Source organism: Carcharhinus amblyrhynchos, chromosome 7 (assembly GCF_965287045.1).
Source record: "Carcharhinus amblyrhynchos chromosome 7, sCarAmb.v2.hapA, whole genome shotgun sequence".
In the NCBI taxonomy this organism is placed as follows: Eukaryota; Metazoa; Chordata; class Chondrichthyes; order Carcharhiniformes; family Carcharhinidae; genus Carcharhinus; species Carcharhinus amblyrhynchos.
The window spans coordinates 75,156,574-75,178,790 of NC_137330.1; the positions used below are offsets into that span (position 1 = coordinate 75,156,574).

General features: G+C 45.2%; 1 protein-coding gene across 2 annotated transcripts in view; it reads right to left on the reverse strand.

The window, feature by feature from the left end:
- The window catches only part of scara3 (scavenger receptor class A, member 3), a 50,220-nt gene that overhangs the window by 22,029 nt on the left and 5,974 nt on the right, over positions 1 to 22,217 (reverse strand). For both annotated transcript variants that reach the window (XM_080192626.1, XM_080192627.1), the window contains exon 3: positions 6,123 to 6,179. In XM_080192626.1, coding sequence (XP_080048752.1) covers positions 6,123 to 6,179 — 57 coding nt within the window. The remainder of the gene's footprint in view (positions 1 to 6,122; positions 6,180 to 22,217) is intronic.

Below are 22,217 nucleotides of genomic sequence, written 5' to 3' on the forward strand. Positions count from 1 at the left end.
GCTTTCCAAATCCTTGTTTTATTGGGGAAGAGGTGCAGAAGCCAAAAATTTCCCGGGAATTGATCACCTACATCCTAGGTTCTAAAGGGATTCACTGGTTGCAATTTTCCAAAATTACCTGGATTCGACAATAGTTTCAGTAAGTTGGAAGTTAGTAAATATAACCATGTATTCAAGAAGGGAGGGAGGGAAAACAGTTAACGACAGACTGATGGCAGTCACTGGGAACCTGCTGCCTTCTCCCCTGATGAAAATGGCAGACGGCATTTTGGCTAAGCCAGAGATCCTTTCGATCTTAACAAAAATTCACAGGTTAAGTGAATGGCAACAAGGTGACAGATGAAGTATAAAATGGGGATGTGTGAGGTTATTCACTTCTGGTAGTGAGAATAGAAAACAGATTTTTTTTGAAGTCATGAAACTTTTATATGTTGATTTTCAGACATTCTAATTTCAATTGACATTCCTAAAGATTTGCACGTATGTGTATTAGAATGCAGGTCCGGCAGTTAATTAGGAATAAAAATGGTATGTTGGCCTTTATTGCAAACTGATTGGAGTACAATAATAAGAAAGTCTTGTTACAATTGTACAGGGCTTTGACAAGACCACATCTGCAAAACTATGCGCAATTTTTGACTCCATACCTAAGGTTATACTTGCATTGGAAGCTGTACAGGAAAAGTTCTCTAGATTGGTTTCAGGAATGAGAGGGTTGTCCAATAATGAGAGACTGAATCGATTGGGATTATGTTTTCGTGTTTAGAAAAATGCAAGGTGATCTCATTGAACATACAAGATTCTGAAGGGGCTTGAAAAGTTAGCCATTGAGAGGTTATTTCCCCTGACTGGGGAATCTAGAACATAAGGGCACAACTTCAGTATAAGGAGTTACAAGCACTTATGACTGAGATGAGAAGAAATTTCATCCTTACGGAGAGTTGTGAATCTTTGGAATTGCCCATCCCAAAGGATCGTGGTTCAAGACTGAGACCGGTAGATTTTTGATCTTTATGGGAACAAAGGGATAAGAGAAGAGGACATAAAAGTAGAATTGAGGTAGATCAGCCAGGAACATATTGAATTATGGAGCAGGTTCAAGGGGCCAAATGGTTCATTTCTAATCCTATTTCTTATGTTATTGCGGCGGAAATGTGCATTGAGTTAATGTTCTCTATTGCACTGACATAAAATAGTTTGAATTTAATAATTGTTAGTATATATTGATGTTGGTAGTTCAACTGGCCATTTTGTCTCCATCCATATACATACCTTTGTCAGCATGACCTTATCATTCAAGCCGTACTCCCCCTGCAGCGAGGTCAGAGAATCTGACAGCCAATCAAATCTCTGTTCATTGCAGCAGGATGATAAATTCCGCTGGCATGAATGGTTTGTTAAAACTTGTCCAATACTGCAAATAATGTTGAAATGCCATGAACCATCTATCTAAATACAATAGCGAGACCATGGAAAGAATATTGATGCTTATATTATGCACCAACTATTCTTTCTGGAAGTGTGGTGTGCACAGATTTCCAGAAGGCATTTGAAAAGCAGCCACATAATGTGTTACTGCACAAAATACAAGCTCATGGTATAGAAGGTAACAACTTAGCATGGATAGAGGATTAGTTAGCTAACAGGAAACTGAGAGTATGAATGAATAATTTTCTGGTTGGCAAGGTGTACTGAGTGAAGTGCTACAGGGATCATTGCTGGGGCCTCAACTATATTAATGACTTGGATTGAATGCATGCTTACTAAATTTGCTGATGACATAATGATAGGTAGAAAAGATGATAAGGTAGATGATAAGTTGTGAAGAGAACATAAGGACTCTGCAAAGGGATGTGTATAGGTTAATCGAATATGCTAAATTTTGGCAGATTTATTATTATGAGGGAAAATGAATTTGTTAAAGTCATTGAATATTTTTAAGGCTGCATTAGATAGATTCTTGATTGACAAGGATCTCAAAGAGTGTAGGAGTTAGGAATGAATGTGAAAGTGGGACAATGTTCAGATCAGCCATGATCTTACTGAATGGTAGAGCAGATCTGAGGGGCTGAATGACCTATGCCTACTGCTCATTCATAATTGATATTACAACTGCAATGTCTTTTACCTTGCTGTGCTGGGTTTTAACACTGGCGGCACGACGGCACAGTGGTTAGCACTGCTGCCTCACAGCCCCAGGGACCTGGGTTCAATTCTGGCCTCAGGTCACTGTTTGTGTGGAGTTTGCACTTTCTCCTCATGTCTGCGTGAGTTTCCTCCAGTTTCTTCCCACAATCCAAAGATGTGCGGGTTAGGTTGAATGCCCATGCTAAATTGACCCTGGCGTCAGGGGGATTAGCAGGATGAATGTGTGGGGTTACGGGAATAGGGCTTGGATGGGATTGTGGTTGGTACAGACTCGATGGGCCAAATGGCCTCCTTCTGCACTGTAGGGATTCTATGATTGGCTTCAAGACACTAATGTCAGATGTACCAGACATAGATTTCAAGCCTTCACGCTGCTTCTAATGCTACAAACTCAATCACAGAACCGGCAGCCCCAGAGCTCCAGGAGCCCTGCTACAAGTGGTAAGCACTGCTGAGGCAGACTGTTGATTGCAAGAGCACTTTAACCTGGAGGTATCCTTACCGGCCTGTGGAGAAGGGTTGCAATGAAGGTTGCAAAAGCTAGTAGAGACATCAGGAAGTTGGGGAAACTTCTCCAAAGAATCAGATGCAGCCATAATTACAGCCTTGCATTCTTGCACTGTATTGTTGATGCATGGAGCCTTTGGCTCCAAAGACACCCTGACCTGCTGTTGAAAGATCATCTCTAATGAACTGCTGGTGGGAATGTTAGAGTGACAGTGTAAAATTGGCCCTAATTGGGCCTTAACCACTGGAATTAGCTGGCTGCCTTTCAAGGAGGGAGATGGCACGATTCTATGCATCCATTAAGGGAGGGATTTGTAATTAAAGGCACTGTGATAGGGGTTATAAAGTTTCATCAACAAATAAATTTTTGAGGTTACATCAACTGTAGAAATGGATGGCAACAGATTTGAGCTTTCTAGGAAGACGCAGACACCTGAATAAATGAAGTGTTAAAAGAATGGGTCTGAGTGAGCAGATATGGGGGAGGGATTATCGCCCTGCTCCATCAGCCCCCGCCACCCCCCATACCGTCTTCAGTGAGGGTGACTTCCCCTGTGAGTCAGAGGACTTCAAAGGGGTCTTCTGACACCTGCAACTTCTGAGAGAGAAAAACAGGAATCCCTTCTGCACAGTGGAGTGATGTTGTGATTTGGAAGTCTTCTCACCGTTCAAGGAACGTGGCAATTAAATTGGCTAGTCTATTTCAAAGTTTTCACAATACACAGACAAGAATGAAAATTTTGATCAGATAGTTGCCTGAAATCACCATGCCAAGACTGATCTTCAGGGTTCCCATGGCCAGATGGAGCAGTCCAGCCAAGAGACCCCCATCCTGGGGGAGAGTCCCGAGGACAACGCCTTGCCCCAAATCTGAGCCCCCAATCCCCAGGTCCCTTGCGAACCTCCACCTCTCTGCATCCTGGCAGCAACAGAGAGACACCTGCACAGAACACTTATCTCCTTGATCCCCTGCAGAGTACATGTGCCAGATCAGAGTGTCACTGCCACAGTGCCAATGCCAGGGTACCGGGGGTGGTGCCAGGCAGGACCTGGGGAGGAGGGTGGTCTGAAGATCCCTTAATGAAGTCTTTGTCTGGTGCTGGGGGTGGGGGGTGCACAAGTCAGCCTCACGTCAGTGTGATGTGGTGGGAAGTAGGGGGGTGGCCCATTCTCCTGGTGGTGGGGATGAGGGTCTCCCTCTGTGCTGTGGGGTTTGGGGTCGGTCAGCAGGGAGGGGGTGGGGTCACCTTTTCTGTTGTTGGGGGAAAAGGGGCCTACTTCCAAACATTGAGATCAGGCCACTTTTAAAAATTGTACTTCGGTCTGAGTAACCCCGGGCTAGCTGTTGTGTTTCCCACCATGCATAAATTTGCATCGACCAGGCGGGTGAATCCCACCTAACAAGCCATGTTAACACCATTGGGAAATACTCCGGTTTTCTCACTGGCCTGGGCACTTTGAGCCAATGTGGCTGAATTGTGGCTTATTTAGAAAAGAAAATACTCCGCTTAAAGCTTCTTCTGCTTTGAGGATAGTGCTACAAATTATTTTTGTCAGATGAAAACACGGCTAGATTAGAAAGAACAGCTGTTTTTAATCATGTTCAATTGAACCCAGGCATTGAAGTATTCCTGAATATGGTAATTACTTTTTTGCATAAAGCAGCTTAACTTTGTACAGCTGATGTTAACTTGCAGAATAACACAACCTTGCAATAAAGGTCAATTTTGTTTTTAATGCAACAACCATAGTTTAAATGTTTTCTATGAGGCAGATGTGTCTGGAAAATAAATTTTTGTAGCTTGGCAAGAACGATGACTTTGACCCATTTCAGGTGCTGGTGTTTTGTAGACACATGTTATCTCAGCCAGTTTACTGTTGTTGTTGGAACTAGGAACAGACTACTGTAAATTATGTCTTCCATGGTCTCACAGGTCAATAAAAGCTCTTTGAAAACTGTTCTAAAAAACACCAGCTTGCATCACAATTTCATCAATATAAGGGCTATTTCTTGCTTACCATTTCCCAGTGACGGACATTATTTTCAATGTGAATTGACAGATGGGGCTGGATTTTGCTGCAGATTCTGGGATTCGGACATTGGGACCAAATGGGAGTCCTGAACCCACGTGTCCAGGCAGCAAGACCAGGGGTGCAACCTTCTGGGAGGCTGCCTCAGCATCTCCTGTCCAATTAAGGACAGAGGATGGGTTTCTCTATAGTTCCAAAGGGAGTGGATTTTTAAAATTACTTTATTAACATCGAACCAACATGTATTGCCCATCCCTAATTGCCCATGAATTGAGTGACTTGCTGGGCCATTTCAGAGAAAATTTCTATGGATCTGGATCACATGTAGGCCAAACCGTGAAAGGCCAACAGAAGGAACAATTGATTTATGATCATCTTTAGTCTTTTAATTTCAAATTTGAATTGAATTTCAATTTTACTATCTGCCATGGTGTGATTCAAACCCGAGTCCCCAGAACATTGTCCTGGGTATCTCGAGTGCTAGTCCAAGGGCAATATGACTATGCTACTGCCTCCCGCTACTGCTAAGGCAGATCATGTACCAGGTTGTCTCAACATGGCGGCAGTTTTACTGAACAGCAGAGATGACCAGAGCCACTGGGGCCATGAGGATGGAGTGGAAACCCCTCCACAGGACTGGATGCTGCCCTGTTTGCAGTCTTTCATCACTGTGGTCCCAGATCCACAGCAATATCGTTGCCCTGCAACTACCTTCTGAAGTGCTCTAACAAGCCACAGAGTTGTAGGTGGGTCAGCATCAACTGCTCAAGCAGATTTAGAGACAGGCAATAAATTCAAATCTTTCCAGCAATCCTTATATCCCAAGAATGAATATGAAAAGAACTGCCTTAAATTACAGTTAATGTAAGAAAGGAGGCGTTAGACTAGCCATTGTTAAATCTACAGCTAGTTTGAGGGGTGCGTGTGGTGGCACGTCTAAACTTACATTGTTGGTTTGCTGCCTGACAGATTCAGTGGGATTTTTGCTGAGAGGGGATATAGGTTTTAGGAATGGTGTGAAGGAAGATAATTAATTATAGAGGGATCTGGTACCTGTAAAACCCTGCTCCAGAGCAGCAATGCTCCATATGTTTCTTCTTCTTTGGGCGTTGGGTCGTCCTCTCAGAGAGGTAGAGACTGTTGCAATTTCAACATCTCATCAGGCAGTCGCCAGTCACCTCACTGGCATCTATATAGGTGATAACTGCCTGTGACATGTATCTAAATTATTATTTCTCTGTGGTTTGGTACAGGGTCAATGGCGGGACATAATAACAGATGGAAGTGAAGCCTAGCTCTTTAAACTGGTAAAGTGAAATTCAGAGGCCAGTGATTTAATTCAATCATACTACTTAAAGAAAACTTAAAATATGGGTGATATAGTATACTTCTACGAAATAAACAAAAAATGATATAAAAAACAACTTATTACAAACCACTTTGTTCACATCTGAAGGAATGCATCTCCTCTTCTTCTCCAGAGAAGTTGTCGTCTAAAATGCAAACATATCTATTTAATTACAGATTTAAAACAAAACATTGCAGACATTGGCAATCTGAAATAAGACAGCAAATTCTGGAAATACTCAGCAGATCTGTCAGTGGAGACAGAAACAGAGCTCACCCAATCTCGCCCATATCAGCCCCGCTGCCAGCAAGAAAAGAGAATTTGGCATTCAGCCAAAGTTCCAGTCACCACAGCGGCACTGGAAAATCCCAGCACTGGGCAAGGTCAGCGAACTTTCATCAGAACTCTTGAGTTTTTTTATTTCTGTTTTCATTTCAGCTTTCTGACATCCACAGGATTTTGCATTTATAATTAGCATGTAACAGGTTTAAAGCAAGTACTACAACAGGGAAAGGTGGGACAGGGTGAACAAAAGGGAAGGTCTGTGGTGGGGGAAAGACAGGAGACATTAAATGACAAGAGGGATAATGGTGCAAGGCAAAAAGGGAGTGGTAATGGGACCAAGTAAAAAAAAACAAAAGATGTGACCCGGTGGCACAGTGCTCCACAGCACCAGAGACCCAGGTTCAATTGCAGCCTTGCATTACTGTATGTGCGGAGTCTGCACGTTCTCCCTGTGTCTGCTTGGATTTCCTCCGAGTGCTCTGGTTTCCTCCCACAGTCCAAAGATGTGAGGGTTAGGTTGATTGGCCATGATAAATTGCCTCTTAGTGTCAGGGGGACTGGCAGGATAAATACATGGGGTTGCAGGGATAAGGCCTGTGTGGGATTGTGGTCAGTGCAGGCTCGATGGGCCGAATGCTATGATAGGGGATGCGACGGGATACTATGATTCTTCTGTGACTCTAGACAAGCTGTAATTGGGAAAAGCAAAATCATTGCCAGCATCAGAGAGCCACAAATAAAACACACAATAAAACAGGCCAGGTGCAATAATCTGAAATTGTCAATTAGGCCATTTAAATGTAACTGAGTTGCCAATAAAAGAGCAAATTACTGTAGTTTCTGTAATTCTGAAATATAAACAGGAAATGCTAGAAAAACTCAGCAAGTTTGGTAGTATCTCTGGAGAGAGAAACAGAGTTAATGGGCGGGATTCTCCGGCCGCATTCCAAGATTGAAATTCCTGTCCCAGCTCGACAGACCTTTAAAATGGTCCATCGAAGTTTCTGTCTCGCTCGCCGCGATTCTCGTGGTGGGCAAGCCGGAAGAATTCCGGCCAATGTTTCAGGTCTGTGGCCTTTTATCAGAACTGGGAAATGTTAGAAATATAATAGATTTTGAGCAAATGAAATGGGTGGGATGGAAAGAAGAACCAAAAGGAAGATCTGTTATAGGCTGAAGGACAGGAGGCATTAAATAATTAAGAATTTCATCGTGTGAAACCAGAGTGAGTGGGAATGGGACAAGAAAAAACATGGCTCGAGAAGGTGCTTATAGGAGAGTAGTCACTGTCTGAACACTAAGTAGATGAAATAAAAGATAAATGACGGGAAAAAAAACACAGCTAAGAAGCATGAAACAGAATGGAGATTATGATGTAAAATTGTTCAGTTCAGGAAGCTGCAGAGTGCCAAGCCAAAAGATGAGGTGCTGTTCCTGGATCTTGCATTAAGCTTCATTGGAAAGCTGTGGCAGGCCGAGGACAGAAAGGTCAGAATGAGAGGCAAGATGGAAAACTCATAGAACAGACAACTAAAAGACTGGGGTTATGCTTATAGATTGCATGATGATCATCTGCAAAGTAGTCACCCATTCTGTGTTTGGTCCCTCCATCGTTCAGGAGATCACACTGTGAGCAGCAAATACAATGGGCAGAATTTTACTGGCACGTCCACCCGGGGTTTGTATGATTCTACCCAAGGCCAATGGAGAATGTCATTCTGCGAGTCTCGCCCACCCCCGGAATCGGGGAGGGCGTGCCGGTGAAATTGTGGCCAGTATTTCAAACTGAAGAAGTACAAATAAATCACAATTTTACCTGGAAGAAGTGTTGTGGCCTTGGGCTGTAAAAAGGAAGAAGTAAAAGGGAGGAATTACATTTCCTGTGCTTGCATGGAAACGTGTCATGAAAAGAGAGAGGCCGTGACAGCGGAGCGGACCATTATGTCATGGAGGAAACTGTCTCTTAGGAATGTTGAAAGGTGAAGGGAGGGGAAGACTTTTTAAAAGTATGTGTTTAAAAATACTAGGCCAGTATTTATTGCCCATCCCTAAATGCCCTTCAGAAGGGAGTAGTGATCTGCCTCTTGAACCACTGCAGTCCATGTGGTGTAGTTACACAGTGCTGTTAGGGGGGAGTTCCAAGATTTTGAGCAAGCAACAGTGAAGGAATGGTGACATCATTCCAAAATCAGGATGGTGAATGTTCAGAGGGGAACTTGCAGGTGGGGTGGTGTTCCCATGCATCTGCTGCCTTTATCCTTTTTTGATGGTAGCAGGTTTTGGAAGAGTTTGCGGAATCTTGGTGAATTGCTGCAGTGCAATGACTAAATGTACACACTGCTGCCACTGTGCATTGGTGGTGAAGGGAGTGAATTTTTGTGGATGGGGTGCCAATCAAGCAGACTGTTTTGTGCTGCATAGTGTCAAGCTTCTTGGGTGTTGTTGGAACTGCATTAATCCAGGCAAGTGAAGAGCATTCCATCACACTCCTGACTTGTGTCTTGTTTATGGTGGACAGGCTTTGGGGAGTGAAGAGATGAATTATGTGCCACAGGATTCATAGGGAGGGATTTTCTGGCCTCGCTTACTCTAAGGCCAAAAACTTCAGCCTGCAGTCAATGGTCCTTTGCATGGCCCGTGTCCTGCCTGCTAAGATTCCTGCGATGGGCGGGACGGGGAAATTCCATCCCTAGTCTCTGACCTGTTCTTATAGCTATAGTGGCACGTAGCTAGACCTGTTCAGTTTCTGGTCAGTGGTAATCCCCAGGTTTAAATGGTGGGGGATTCAGTGATGGTAATCTCATTGAGTGTCAAGATATGTTTGGTGGTGGCATCACATCGGACGTGGCAGAAATGTTGAGTATAATCCACTGATGTGGATTATGGTGGAGTAAAGGAGAGGCACTAGGGCCATTATATAATGCTTCTGGGAGAGTGGGAAAGGAATGAGAGCAGGAGTGCTTGAAATAGAATGGGTCATGGTTAAGGGCTCAATAGGCCACAGATATGGGAGAATTTTCGACTGAGAAAATGGGAAATCCTAGCAGAAGTGCTAAAATGGAAGGTGTCATCATATGAACAAGAAACTTTGCGAATGAAATAGAGTCCTTAAAGGAAGTGGGCGTGAGGAAATGTGGTTCAGATAGTTGTGGGAGTCAGTGAGCTTATAGTCGAATGTGGTTGATAGCCTCTTGCCAGAAGTGGAGTCAATGAAATCAAATAAGGGCAGGGAAGGAAAGAGCCTAAGCTGAACAATGTGCAGGTTAGAGAAGGGTGAAAATCTAAAGCAAAGTGAATGAAATTTTCCAATTCAGAGCAAGTATAGAAAATGTGCCAATATAACCTTTGAGATACTGGAGAAAGAGGTGAGGGAAGAGACCTGAGTAGGACTGGAACAAAGAATTTTCCACATTCCTTACAAAAGGCAGGCATAGTGAGGGCCCATACAGATTGCAGAGTAACACCCTTTAGTTGGAGGAAGTAAATAGAGCTGAAGGAGAAGTTTGTTCAATGTGAGAACATGTTCAGCCAAGGGGAGGAGGGTGCTGGTGAATGGAGAGTGGTTGGGCTTCTGGTGGGAACATAAGTCTGACCTTAAAATAATTAACTCTGCTCTGAGTGTTAAATTGTTGCCAGTCATCCACATCATGACTGTGCACCCACCAATGTTTAGCTTGGGGCGCGTGCATCGCATGGCGCCCCATAAAATCCAACTCCTAGTATCTAGGTGCAGAATACAACTGTCTACCATTGGAGTAGCTGAGCCCAGTGGCCAGGGCCTTTCGGTTGCTTTCTTAAAACAGCAATTTGATCATCTCCAGCCTGATCTCTCCTCTAGCATGTTTCTATAGAAGAAAAGGGATGTACTTACACATAAGGACAGCCACATGTCCTTTTGTGATTATCAAAATCATAGTAGGGTTGGGATGTATCAAAATTGAAGACTTGCTGATAAAAAAACAGGAAATTAGGATGGAGGGGCCTGGAACCCCGACTTCTAATCTAAATGACTGTTCCTTGCTTGCACTTATTGTTGGAGCAGACAGTTCAATCTGCCTCATGCAACAGACAGAATTGGACCACATTAATATACATGGAGGTATTGGAGTAGAAATTCCTGTGCTAAACCATACACTAACTTTTCACACTTTAATTTCCGCCTCCCTGCTTGAGTCTGTAATGCAGCATAATAATGAAGATTCTGTATTCAATGCTTCAAACTGATGACATCCTTTCCCGCAGCCAATGAGAGAGCCAATGAATCGGAACAGCTGACACAGAGTTCCGCGATGCAGCAACTGAAGAGGAAAGAGTTAAATTGGACTCCTCCGGAAAGCCGCTGCCCTCGACTCAACATCTATGTCCAAGCCATCAGGAGATGCGTTAATGTCAAATTCATCAGCTGCACTTACAAGGCAGCCCTGAACGTCACCCAAGCACAACACAACACCACCCGCGCTCTCAAGACCAACTACAACATTGTCATCAAACCAGCAAACAAAGGAGGGACGACTGTCATAATGAACAGAACAGATTACTGCAAAGAAATGTACCAACAACTGAACAACAAGGAACATTACAAATAGTTACCTGCCGATCCGACCAAAGAACACACCTGTCAGCTCAACAGACTGATGAAGGACCTTCAGAGCACCCTCCGTGCTCTCATCTCACGTACTCCCCACATTGGAGATCTCTACTGCCTCCTGAAGATACACAATGCCAACACACCTGGCCATCCCATCGTATCAGGCAATGGGACCCTACCAAGAACCTCTCCAGCTATGTTGAGGGCCTCCTGAAACCCAGTGTACAAAGAACCCCCAGCTTTTGTCATGACACTATGGACTTCCAACAGAAATTCAGCACACATGGAGCAGTTGAACCAGGAGCACTCCACGTCACAATGGATGTTTCGGCACTCTACACCAACATTCCCCATGATGACAGCATTGCTGCAACTGTGTCATTATTCAAAATCGACAACTGCCAATCTCCAGGTACAATTTTACAACTCATCCGCTTCATTCTCGATCATAACGACTTCACCTTCAACAACCAGTTCTTCATCTAGACACATGGAACAGCCATGGGGACCAAATTTGCACCTCAATATGCCAATATCTTCATGCACAGGTTCGAACAAGATCTCCTCAGTGCACAGGACCTTCAATCGATACTATACACTAGATACATCAATGACATTTTCTTCCTTTGGACTCATGGCGAACAATCACTGAAACAACAATATGATGATGTCAACAAGTTCCATTCTACCATCAGACTCACCATCGGCTACTTTCCGGAATCGGTTGCATTCTTGGATGCACGCGTCTCCATCCAGGATGGTGATCTCAGCACCTCACTGTAACGCAAGCCCACGGATAACCTCACGATGCTCCACTTCTCCAGCTTCCACCCTAAACACATTAAAGAAGCCATCCCCTACGGACAAGCTCTCCATATACATAGAATCTGATCAGATGAGGAGGATCACAACAGATATTTCCAGGTGGAATTTAACCCGGACAAATGTAAGGTGATGTGATTTGGAAGGTCTATTGCAGAAGGAAAGTATACAGTAAATGGTAGAGGCTTTAGGAATATTAGCATACAGAGGGATTTCTAGGTTTATAGATCTACAGTTTCCTGACGACAGCAACTCAGGTGGACAAGGTGGTCAAGAAGGCATATGGCATGCTGCCTTCATCAGTCAGTGCATTAAATATAGGAAATGGAAAATCATGTTGCAGTTCTATAAGTTGCATTTGGAGTATTCTGGTCGCCACACTACTCGAAGGATGTTGATGCATTGGAAAGGCTGCAGAAGAGATTTACCAGGATGTTGCCTGCTGTGGAGGATATGGATTATGAAGAAAGGTTGAACAAACTTGGACTGATTTCATTGGAACATTGGAGAATGAGGGGGGATCTGATAAACGTTTATAAGATTATGACAGGCTTGGATAGCGTGGATAGTAAGGCTTTTTCCCAGGGTCAAAGGGTCAATTGCTCAGGAGTATAGGTTGAAAGTGAGAGGGGGGAAGTTTAAAAGAGATGAGGCAAGTTTTTTCACACAGAGTAATGAATGCCTGAAATGTGCTGCTGGAGGAGGTGATGGAAGCAGAATCTATAACAACATTTAAGAGGCATCTGGATAGATACATAAATAGGCAGGGAATAGAGGGATATGGGCCACATAGAAGAAAGAAAATATTAGATTAGAGAGGATCTGTGTGGGCACAGACTTGGTGGGCCGAAGGGCCTGTTCCTGTGCTGAACTGTTCTTTGTTATTTCACAATATATAAGAACTGCAGCACTTTCCCTGAAAACATTTAGGGGGCAGGCCAGTTCGAGAATGTTTGACTGTAAAGTTTCCTCATTTTTAAATCAATTAGCACCTAACTGTGGTTACTAACAAGGCCAAGGATAAGGCCTTTACACTGATATGTTGTTCACTGGTTTAATCAACAAACTTATTCCTGATCCCCACAGACATTGGACGCTACGTTACTGACGTCCTGACCCCACACCCTATACCCCGCCACTCCAGGCCCACTTGTACTTGGCCCCCATCATTCCATGGCCACCACTGGTTGTCTGACACGATCCCCTCTCCTTCTCCCTCCCCTGGCCCCAATGATCATAGTGACACAAATTCACCTCCCCTCCACCCCATCAGCACACCAGCAAGTGCTTATTTGCCTTCCCCCTCAATGCTAAGAAGCAAACTGTATGGAACTTGCTGGAACACTCTGCCAAACTGCCTGCAACTGGTCTGCTCTAAAGAGGGACGGCTCCATTAAAAACTCAAGAACGGACAGGCAAGGCAGGCAGTGCAGGAAGCAACGGCACTGAGAAAAGTAACTCCCAGGTGTTCTGAATGTGACCTGGTCGGGTTGCTAGAGGCTGTGGAGGCAAGATGGGATGCTGTCTTTCTCCCTCAGCAGGGCATCGTCCCAGGAGAACTGACGGAGGAACAGCCTAGGAAGCAGTGGCCTCATCTGTGAGTGACGTGGCACTGGCCAGGAGAACCGGCCAGCAGAGCACAAGAAAATAAATGACCTCATCCGGGCAGCAAGGGTGAGTATCTTCCCACAAATCACCCCCAGATCCTCCCATCCCCAGCACCCTGCATTCTTCCAGCCCCTGATGCCCAAGCACCTCCCTCCTCCCCGACCACCCCATGGGTATCACAGCACTTGCCCTCTGAGGACCACCCCCTGGTACCCTGCAGGAGTCAGATTTTTCATGGCTCCTTCTGTCTCGATGTGGGTATGCCGGCGTTGGACTGGCGTAAACACAGTAAAAAGTCTGACAACTTGTCAGACTTTTTACTGTCCTTCTGTCTCCACAGGAGAAGAATGCCCATAACCACTGGAAGAGGGTGAAGACAAGGGGTGGGGAGCCTAACCTCCGAATCCTCACCCCCTTTGAAGAGCAGGCACTGAGCTTGCAGGAGAAGAGGACATCTGGACCATCAGTGACAGCATGGTCGGGCTGGAGTTCAGAAGCACCTGTCAATCCTCCACTCAATGGAGAAATGTCAAGTAAGTTGCCTGCATCCCAGATTCCTCCCCCGCCCTTGCACTTAACCTTGTCTCCTGTGTTACAGAAAGGGACTCTGACGCGCCCGGTCCATCCGGCATTTCAGCCCCCACTGCTGCTGCCACCCATCCTGCTCCTGACAGCTCGGAAGACTCCTTGGAGGAAGCGGATGAAGGCACCTCCGAGGGTGGCACCAGTTTCCAACCTGCAAATCATCATCATCCCAGAGGCTCTTATATCAGTGGGTCAAGTTAATGGCGCATATCCGGGTCACAATCTGATGCGCATGACGTATCTGCTGATGTACATTGGATGGAGGATGGAACATCTGAGGCCTTTGGCGAGTGGGGGCCTGCTGGAGTCCAGAACCTCTGGGCCTCTGAGATCACTTCTCCTTCAGCTGCTGGAGATGCAGCAACTGAGTCAGGGAATGCAGGAGGGGCTAACAGCAACATAAGACCGATTGTGAGGCTGTTGGGAAGAGTCCCAAAGATTTCAGTAGACCACCTATTGCCTGCCTTGCGTGCTTCTCAGGCCAACACTGCAAGGGTGGCATCTGCAGTGGAAAGCCTGGAGCAGGGGATCCTCACCATGAGTAGCAGGCTCCAATTGATGGCCGATTCACAGTAGGCCACAGCTGAGGAACGGAACAGGATTCTCAAGATACTGCGGCCTGTGGCTGAGAGGCTCGAGACCTTGCAGGAGACCCAGCGGGACAGCGCTGAAACACAGCGGACTATGGCAACAGCCTTTGAGAATGTGGCCCAATCACAGAGGGCCATGGCTATGGAACTGCAGAGCATGGCCCAGTTTCAGAGGACACTTGCTGCTGCCATTAACAGGTGGCCCCCAACTCAGAGCGCCATCGCAGAGGGTTCGACCACCATGCCCAAAGCGCAGGTGGTCCTCCTGGACTGGCAGGGTCAGGTGGTCCCAGAGCTTCTGGAGTTCACTGCAGAAGCACCACTGTCCCAATAAGTGACCCAAGGGCTCACAGGAACTTCAAGGGAGGAGGAAGGGCTCAAGACCTCACTACGCAAGAGACAGCAGCTGTGACGACACCTTCTGACTCCCCCTTTCTGACACTGGGGCATCTTGGGGCAGTGGGAATGAAGAGGGTGTCATGGAAACATCCCAGACACCTGGAAGCCAGCCAGGGCCCTCAAGGTCCTGGGCCTCCAGAGGACGTTCGCCAAGAGCATCACAGGCCACGGAGTGCGGTAGACAGCACCTCCACCTCCGATGTACATCCTAGGGAGACAGAGAGACATCATGGTAGGCCATGTAAAGTTAGGAAGTTGTAGCGCTACTAAGAGAAGGGCAGCACTAGGCAGACAGAATAGTTATGCACTTTAAAGTCTCATGTTCACATGTTTGCATGTTATTACTTATTGTTAAGACACTTTTATTGGCATCAATAAATGTCACTAATTTGTCTCAGATTTGTCCCCAACAGGAACATCGTTACTCCGGAGGGAACCTGTATGTTGATGTCAATTGGGAAAGCCCCCCAATGCTCTGTCGCTGAGAAAATGAAAGCACTCGAAGGAATCACTGGCTATGATGGGCTTCTTTCATTGGCAGCAGCTTACATCACCTGCCACTGCATCCCCCCAACCCACTGGAGGTTCCCTCCCCTCCCCCACCCCACATCCCCCTGCATGGCAGTTTAGTGATCCCTTACCTACTACCTAGACGTGGACTCAGGTGTCAGTGTGCACAGGGAGCTCAGGTAGGAGTCAGGCTAGTTTGCGCCAGGGCATCATCACAATTGCGCACAGCCAGTCGTCATCACCCTTCTGCCTCCCTCATAAACTCACTAATACAGCGTACCCAGGCCCCCCACTCTGGTGTTACAATGTTACAGAAGATTATTGGATTTTGTGGAGTGGAGGGGGGGGGAGGAATGGAACCAACGTGGGCAACACAGGCTCCAGGTAGCCAAACATGATCAGGGCCTCCCTTGCTGCCCTCGCATGCCTGATCCTCGCTGCCGCCAGCCCTCCAACGCCTTTCCTCCTGGCTGCCTCCTCTCCAGTGACATCTGGCTAGTCAGTCTCCACATCCTCCTCCTCAAGAAGGTCTCCTTGCTGCTGCGCCAGGTTGTGAAGGGCACACCATACCACCACAACGCGGAATGGTATCAATGGCTATATTGGAGGGCCCTTCCAAAGCGGTCCAGGCACCTGAACTGCATTTTGAGAAGCCTTATGCACTGCTCCACTACTGAGCGGTGGCAACGTGGGCCTCATTATAATCGGGTCCCTCCCTCAGTCTCAGACCTCCACACAGGCGTCATCAGCCAAGTCTGAAGCAGGTACCCCATGTGCCCCACAAGCTATTGCTGCACCAGGGCTCCTGCTTAAAGACCTCCAGGACATCCAATCCCCTCAAGGTGAAGCTGTCATGTATGTTGCCGGGGTGTCTGGCGCAGACGAGTCTAATGTTCAGCTGATGGTCACACATCAAATGCACGTTTATTTAATTGAATGATTTTCTGGAAGGTGGAAGTGGCAGGTGAGGAACTGCTCAGGCAACTGATCAGTTGCTCAGACTATTGGAATGTGATCAGCACCATGGAAACAAAGGTTGGGTCTGGTCTCCTGACATCCACCCATTGTTCTCCTTTTATGATGTATGATGGAAATGGTTACCTCTGAAGTGCAGGCACATGAAGTGGATGCCTGGCAAATACATCATTGTAACTACATTTTCTGGCCATTTATCCGCTATTTATCTTAATCTGAATCATGTAGTTTGGCCAGAACCCTAAAAGAAATCTCCACCCTCCCCACTTTGTACAATGCAATTTTACTGCCAGCAACAATCAAATATAGTGAAGAAAAGCACTGGAAGGGATTACTCAGCAAGGCTAACATGAGTCAGGATTTTATAGAAATTATAGAAAAAAATGCATAAATGGGAAGAAGTACAGATTGGCTCCAATTGTTATGCTGAACTAGGCCTCATGATGTTAAGGGCAGTGACAGGAGATTGACATTTGCCTGCCAAATTCCCACATAAGGTTCAAGTTAAAACATGGTTATTGCAAAACGTAGTGCATGGACAATAGAGCTTTAATTATGTATGTATCAACAACCAGAGAGACACTGGAAAAATCACTTAAAATTGGTCCTGAAAGGATGATTGCTTGAATGAATCAGCTATTGAGATCAGCTCAATGCTTCACAATTTGAAATTTCCTTATGTAAGCTTTTCATCCATCATCTTGTAAAAACACTTCTTTGTTAAACGTAAACAAGTCTACCAGTAAAAATGTCAGGGTTTACTTGTTATGCTGTTCCAAGATGAACCCCTAGCTGGCACTAGGTTTATGCCAGCTGAATGAGGCCCTTAAGTGGTCACTTCAGAGCCTCAATTAGTAAGGGCCATAAAGGCCTTTCTGCCAAGGACTTAATTGGGTTGGAGATGGGAAGGTGTTGAGGTTCTCATTTGTCACTCTCCTGCCCAATTGAATGCTCTTAAGGGAGGGCACAAGATTCTGCCTAAGAGGTGTGATGCCATGTAATTGTCTCTCATGTTTATGTAGAATTGAAGCTTTGAATCTGTTCCTCTGCCATGAGGAGGTGCCAGGATCTCACTTGCACCTGCCTATACTGAAATGATTAAGATAAGGATGAGCCTGAGACACCATACATATAGATCCACATCATTACAGGGTGCAGCTTACAGCTCCACATGACTGCAGGGTACAGCTTATAGATCCATAATCACTATAGGGTGCAGCTTATAGATCCACATCACTACTGGGTGCAGCTTATAGATCCACATCAGTATGAGGTGCAGCTTATACATTCACATCACTATGAGGTGAAGCTTATAGATCCACATCAGTAAGAGGTGCAGCTTATCACAGCTCTCCCAAGAGTGACACTTGCACAGTCAAAGATTTTGCCCTGGACTAAAAGTTAGCGAGTAATATTCCGCTAGGCTGCAGACTAGATTGGAATTGTCAATTACTTTAAGTAAAATTGGAAATACAGTATGACTATAACTTTCACAAAGTTAGAAAACATCAAGGTTAAGGGTGTAATTTTTGAACAGCACTGACAAACCTCACCGACCACCAGCACATCTGGGAAAGTGGCAGGCTCCTTGCCATTAGTACATACTTGGAAAATTCAGATCATGCATTTTTCTCATTTTCCTATTATCCACATAAAATGATCACTCTATACAATTCTCAGCATTTACAGCTGCCACATTGCTGTTAAAATAGTGCACTGGCTAGTTAAACATTGCACGTACATTTCAATCAAAATATCTAAGAACAAGAAACAAAGAGCAGTATAGCACAGGAACAGGCCCTGCAGCCCACAAGTCTGTGCTAACACAGATGCCTTTCCAATCTAATATTTTCTTGCCTTTACATGGTCCATAATCCCTCTATTCCCTGCCATTCATGTATCTATCCAGATGCCTCTTGAACGTTATTATAGAATCTGCTTCCGCCAACTCCTCCAGCAGCACGTTCCAGGCATTCACCACCCTCTGTGTAAAAAACTTGCTCCTCACATCTCTTTTAAACTTTCCCCTATCACTTTCAACTTATGTCCCCAAATAATTGACCCTTCGACCCTGGATAGAGTGGATAGTCAGAGTCCTGGGAAAAAGACTCTGATTATCCACTCTATCCAAGCTTGTCATAATCTTATAAACCTCTATTAGGTCCTCCCTCATCCTCCGACGCTCCAATGACAGCAATCCAAGTTTGTTCAACCATTCTTCATAGGCCATATCCTCCAAGCCAGGCAACATCCTGGTAAATCTCCTCTGCATCCTTCCAATGCATTAATATCCTTCCAGTAATGTGGTGACCAGAATTGTACACAATACTCCAAATGGTGTTTTGAGACTTCTTACTGTGTCCATCCCAGTCCAATGCCAAGATCTCCACATCATGGCTACCATCTCCACTGCAAACCGCTAGCTCAAAGTGGAGAGAATCTCCAACAAGATCACACATATCAACACAGACATCAAGTTTCTGTAAAGATGCAAGAAAATTTTGTCTTTACCTATATACGCTGTGTTTGTGAACTAACCTATACTCACCTTATGAAGGAGCAGCATGCTGAAAGCTCGTGATTACAAATAAACCTGCTGGACTTTAACCTGGTGTTGTGAGACTTCTTACTGTACCCAACCCAGTCCAACGCTGGTATCTTCTATGCCCAAGCCAGTTTTGTATCAATCTTACCAGCTCACCTTGGATCCCATACAGAACATAGAACATAGGACCCTATAGTGCAGAAACAGGCCCTTCGGCCCACTGAGTCTGCATTGACCACAATCCCACCCAGGCCCTATCCCCATATCCCTACGCATTTACCCACTAATCCCTCTAACCTACACATCCCAGGACACTAAGGGGCAATTTTAGCATGGCCAATCAACCTAACCCGCACATCTTTGGACTGTGAGACGAAACCGGAGTACCCGGAGGAAACCCACACAGACACGAGGAGAATGTGCAAACTCCACACAGACAGTGACCCGAGCCGGGAATCAAACTCAGATCCCTGGAGCTGTGAAGCAGCAGCGCTAACCACTGTGGTAGCGTGCCGAATTCACCTTCTGCATCAGCTACCATGAGGAATCTTACTGAAGGCTTTACTAAAGCCCATGTATACAACATCCACTGCCCTACCCTGGTCAATTTTTCTTGTCACTTCCTCAAAGAGCTCAATCAAGTTTGTGAGACGCAACTTCCCCCTCACAAAACCATTGCTAAGAAGCCTACTCTCTTCCAAATGTGAGTACATCCTGTCCCTAAGAGTCTTCTCCAATAATTTCCCCATCACTGATGTAAGGCTCACAGGCCTGTAATTTCCTGGACTGTCCCTTCTGCCCTTCTTAAATAGAGGGACAATTTTAGCTATTCTTCAATCCTTTGGTGCCTCATTCATGACTAAAGAAAATTCAAAGATTTTGGTCAAGGCCTCAGTAATTTCTTCCCTTGCTTCTCTCAGTATTCTTGGACAGACCATATCTGGCCTTGGAGACTTGATGTGGGTATGCCGGCGTTGGACTGGCGTAAACACAGTAAAAAGTCTGACAACACCAGGTTTTAGTCCAACCTATTTATTTGATAATATTCTCACTAGCTTTCGAGGGGACAGCCTCTTCGTCAGGTGAATGGAGAGTCCATTCACCTGACGAAGAGGCTGTCCCCTCGAAAGCTAGTGAGAATATTATCAAATAAATAGGTTGGACTAAAACCTGGTGTTGTCAGACTTTTTACTTGGAGACTTGTCCACTTTAATGTTTTTCAAAATCTCCAATACCTCCTTCCTTTTTATTTCAACATGTCCTAGAATATCAACGTCTCCTTTTGACATTCACCATGCACCACATCCTTCTTTGTGCATACTGATGCAAAGTACTTGTTAAGGACCTCACCCACCTCATCTGGCTCCAAACACAAATTCTCTCCACTGTCATTGAGTGGATCTACCCTTTTCTTAGCTATCCTCTTTTTCCTTATATACCCATAAAAAGCCTTGGGATTCTCCTTAATCATGCCTGCACTCTTTTTTGCACTCTTAAATTTCCATTTAAGTTCTTTCCTGCTATCTTTGCATTCCTCAAGAGCCTTATCCATTTTCAACTTCCCAAAATTTACGTATGCCTACTTTTTCTTTTTCACTAAGCTCACAATCTCTCCTGTCATCCAGGGTTCCCGAATCTTGCCATCAATGTGTTGTAGAATTGTAAAATGATTCACAGTCACGATATAAACAACATTAATTTGAAATCTGGATTGCATTTCCAACTCCAAGAAAAGTCCCCTCTGAACCAGATATCTGGTGCTCATACCAGCTGTGCTTTAAAATGATTGCTAAGTGGAACTTGCTCCAATTTTTTCCTCCTTACTTCATTCCTGTCCTTTCCCCTACTGAAGGCAGTATTCATGTTAAAACATGGAGGGATAATCTTTTGTTCCCAAGCTTCCAGCTTGGACCTATGCTTGCAGGAATGTGATTAAGAAAACTGAAGTTGTTGCTACTTTCCCAACTTTGATTCATGCTCCCTTTGAGTGCATGTTCCCTGCTGCGAACATGAGAAAAGGGTGGGGTAGGATATTCAGCTGCACCAAGGTTGAGAGTGATAAATGGGTGGGAGCAGAGAACAAAGAAAAATTACAGCACAGGAACAGGCCCTTCAGCCCTCCAAGCCCGCATCAACTTTGCTGCCTGACCTCCTACCTTCCAGGGACCATATCCCTCTATTCCCATCCTATTCATCCCTCTATTCCCATCCTATTCATCCCTCTATTCCAATCCTATTCATGTACTTGTCAAGATGCCCCTTGAAAGCTACTACTGTATCCGCTTCCACTAACTTCCCGGCAGCGAGTTCGGGGTACCCACCACCCTCTGTGCAAAAAATCTGCCTCGTACATTTTCTTTAAACCTTGCCCCTTGCACCTTAAACCTATGCCACCTAGTAATTGACTCTTCCACAATGGGAAAAAGCTTCTGACTATCCACTCTGTCCATGCCTCTCGTAATCTTGTCGACTTCTATGAGGTCTCCCCTCAACCTCTGTCATTCCAGGGAGAACAAACTAAGTTTCTCCAATCTCTCCACATAGCTAATGATCTCCATACCAGGCAACATCCTGGTAAATCATTTCTGTGCCCTCTCCAAAGCCTTCAAATCTTTCTGGTAGTGTGGCAACCAGAATTGAACACTATATTCCAAGTGCGGCCGAACTAAGGTTCTATAAAGCTGCAACATAACTTGCCAATTTTTAAACTGAATGCTACTGCCGATGAAGGCAAGCATGCCGTATGCCTTCTTGACTACCTTCTCCACCTGCGTTGCCACTTTCAGCGACCTGTGTACCTGTACATTCAGATCCCTTTGCCTACCAATACTCTTAAGGGTTCTGCCATTTACTGTATATTTCCTATCTGTATTAAACCTTCCAAAATGCATTACCTCACATTTGTCCGGATTAAACTCCATCTGCCATCTCTCTGCCCAGGTCTCCAACTGATCTACATCCTGCTGTATCCTCTGATGGTCCTCTCGCTATCTGCAAATCCACCAATCTTTGTGTCAACCACAAACTTACGAATCATTTATATATATTACAAACAGCAAAGGTCCCAGCACTGATCCCTGAGGAACGTCACTTGTCACAGCCCTCCATTCAGAAATGGACCCTTCCACTGCTATCCTCTGTTTTCTATGACCAAGTCAGTTTTGTATCCACCTTGCCAGCTCACCTCTGATTCCATGCAACTTCATCTTCTGCACCAGTCTGTTATGAGGAACCTTGTTGTGGGTATGGCGGCGTTGGACTGGCGTAAACACAGTA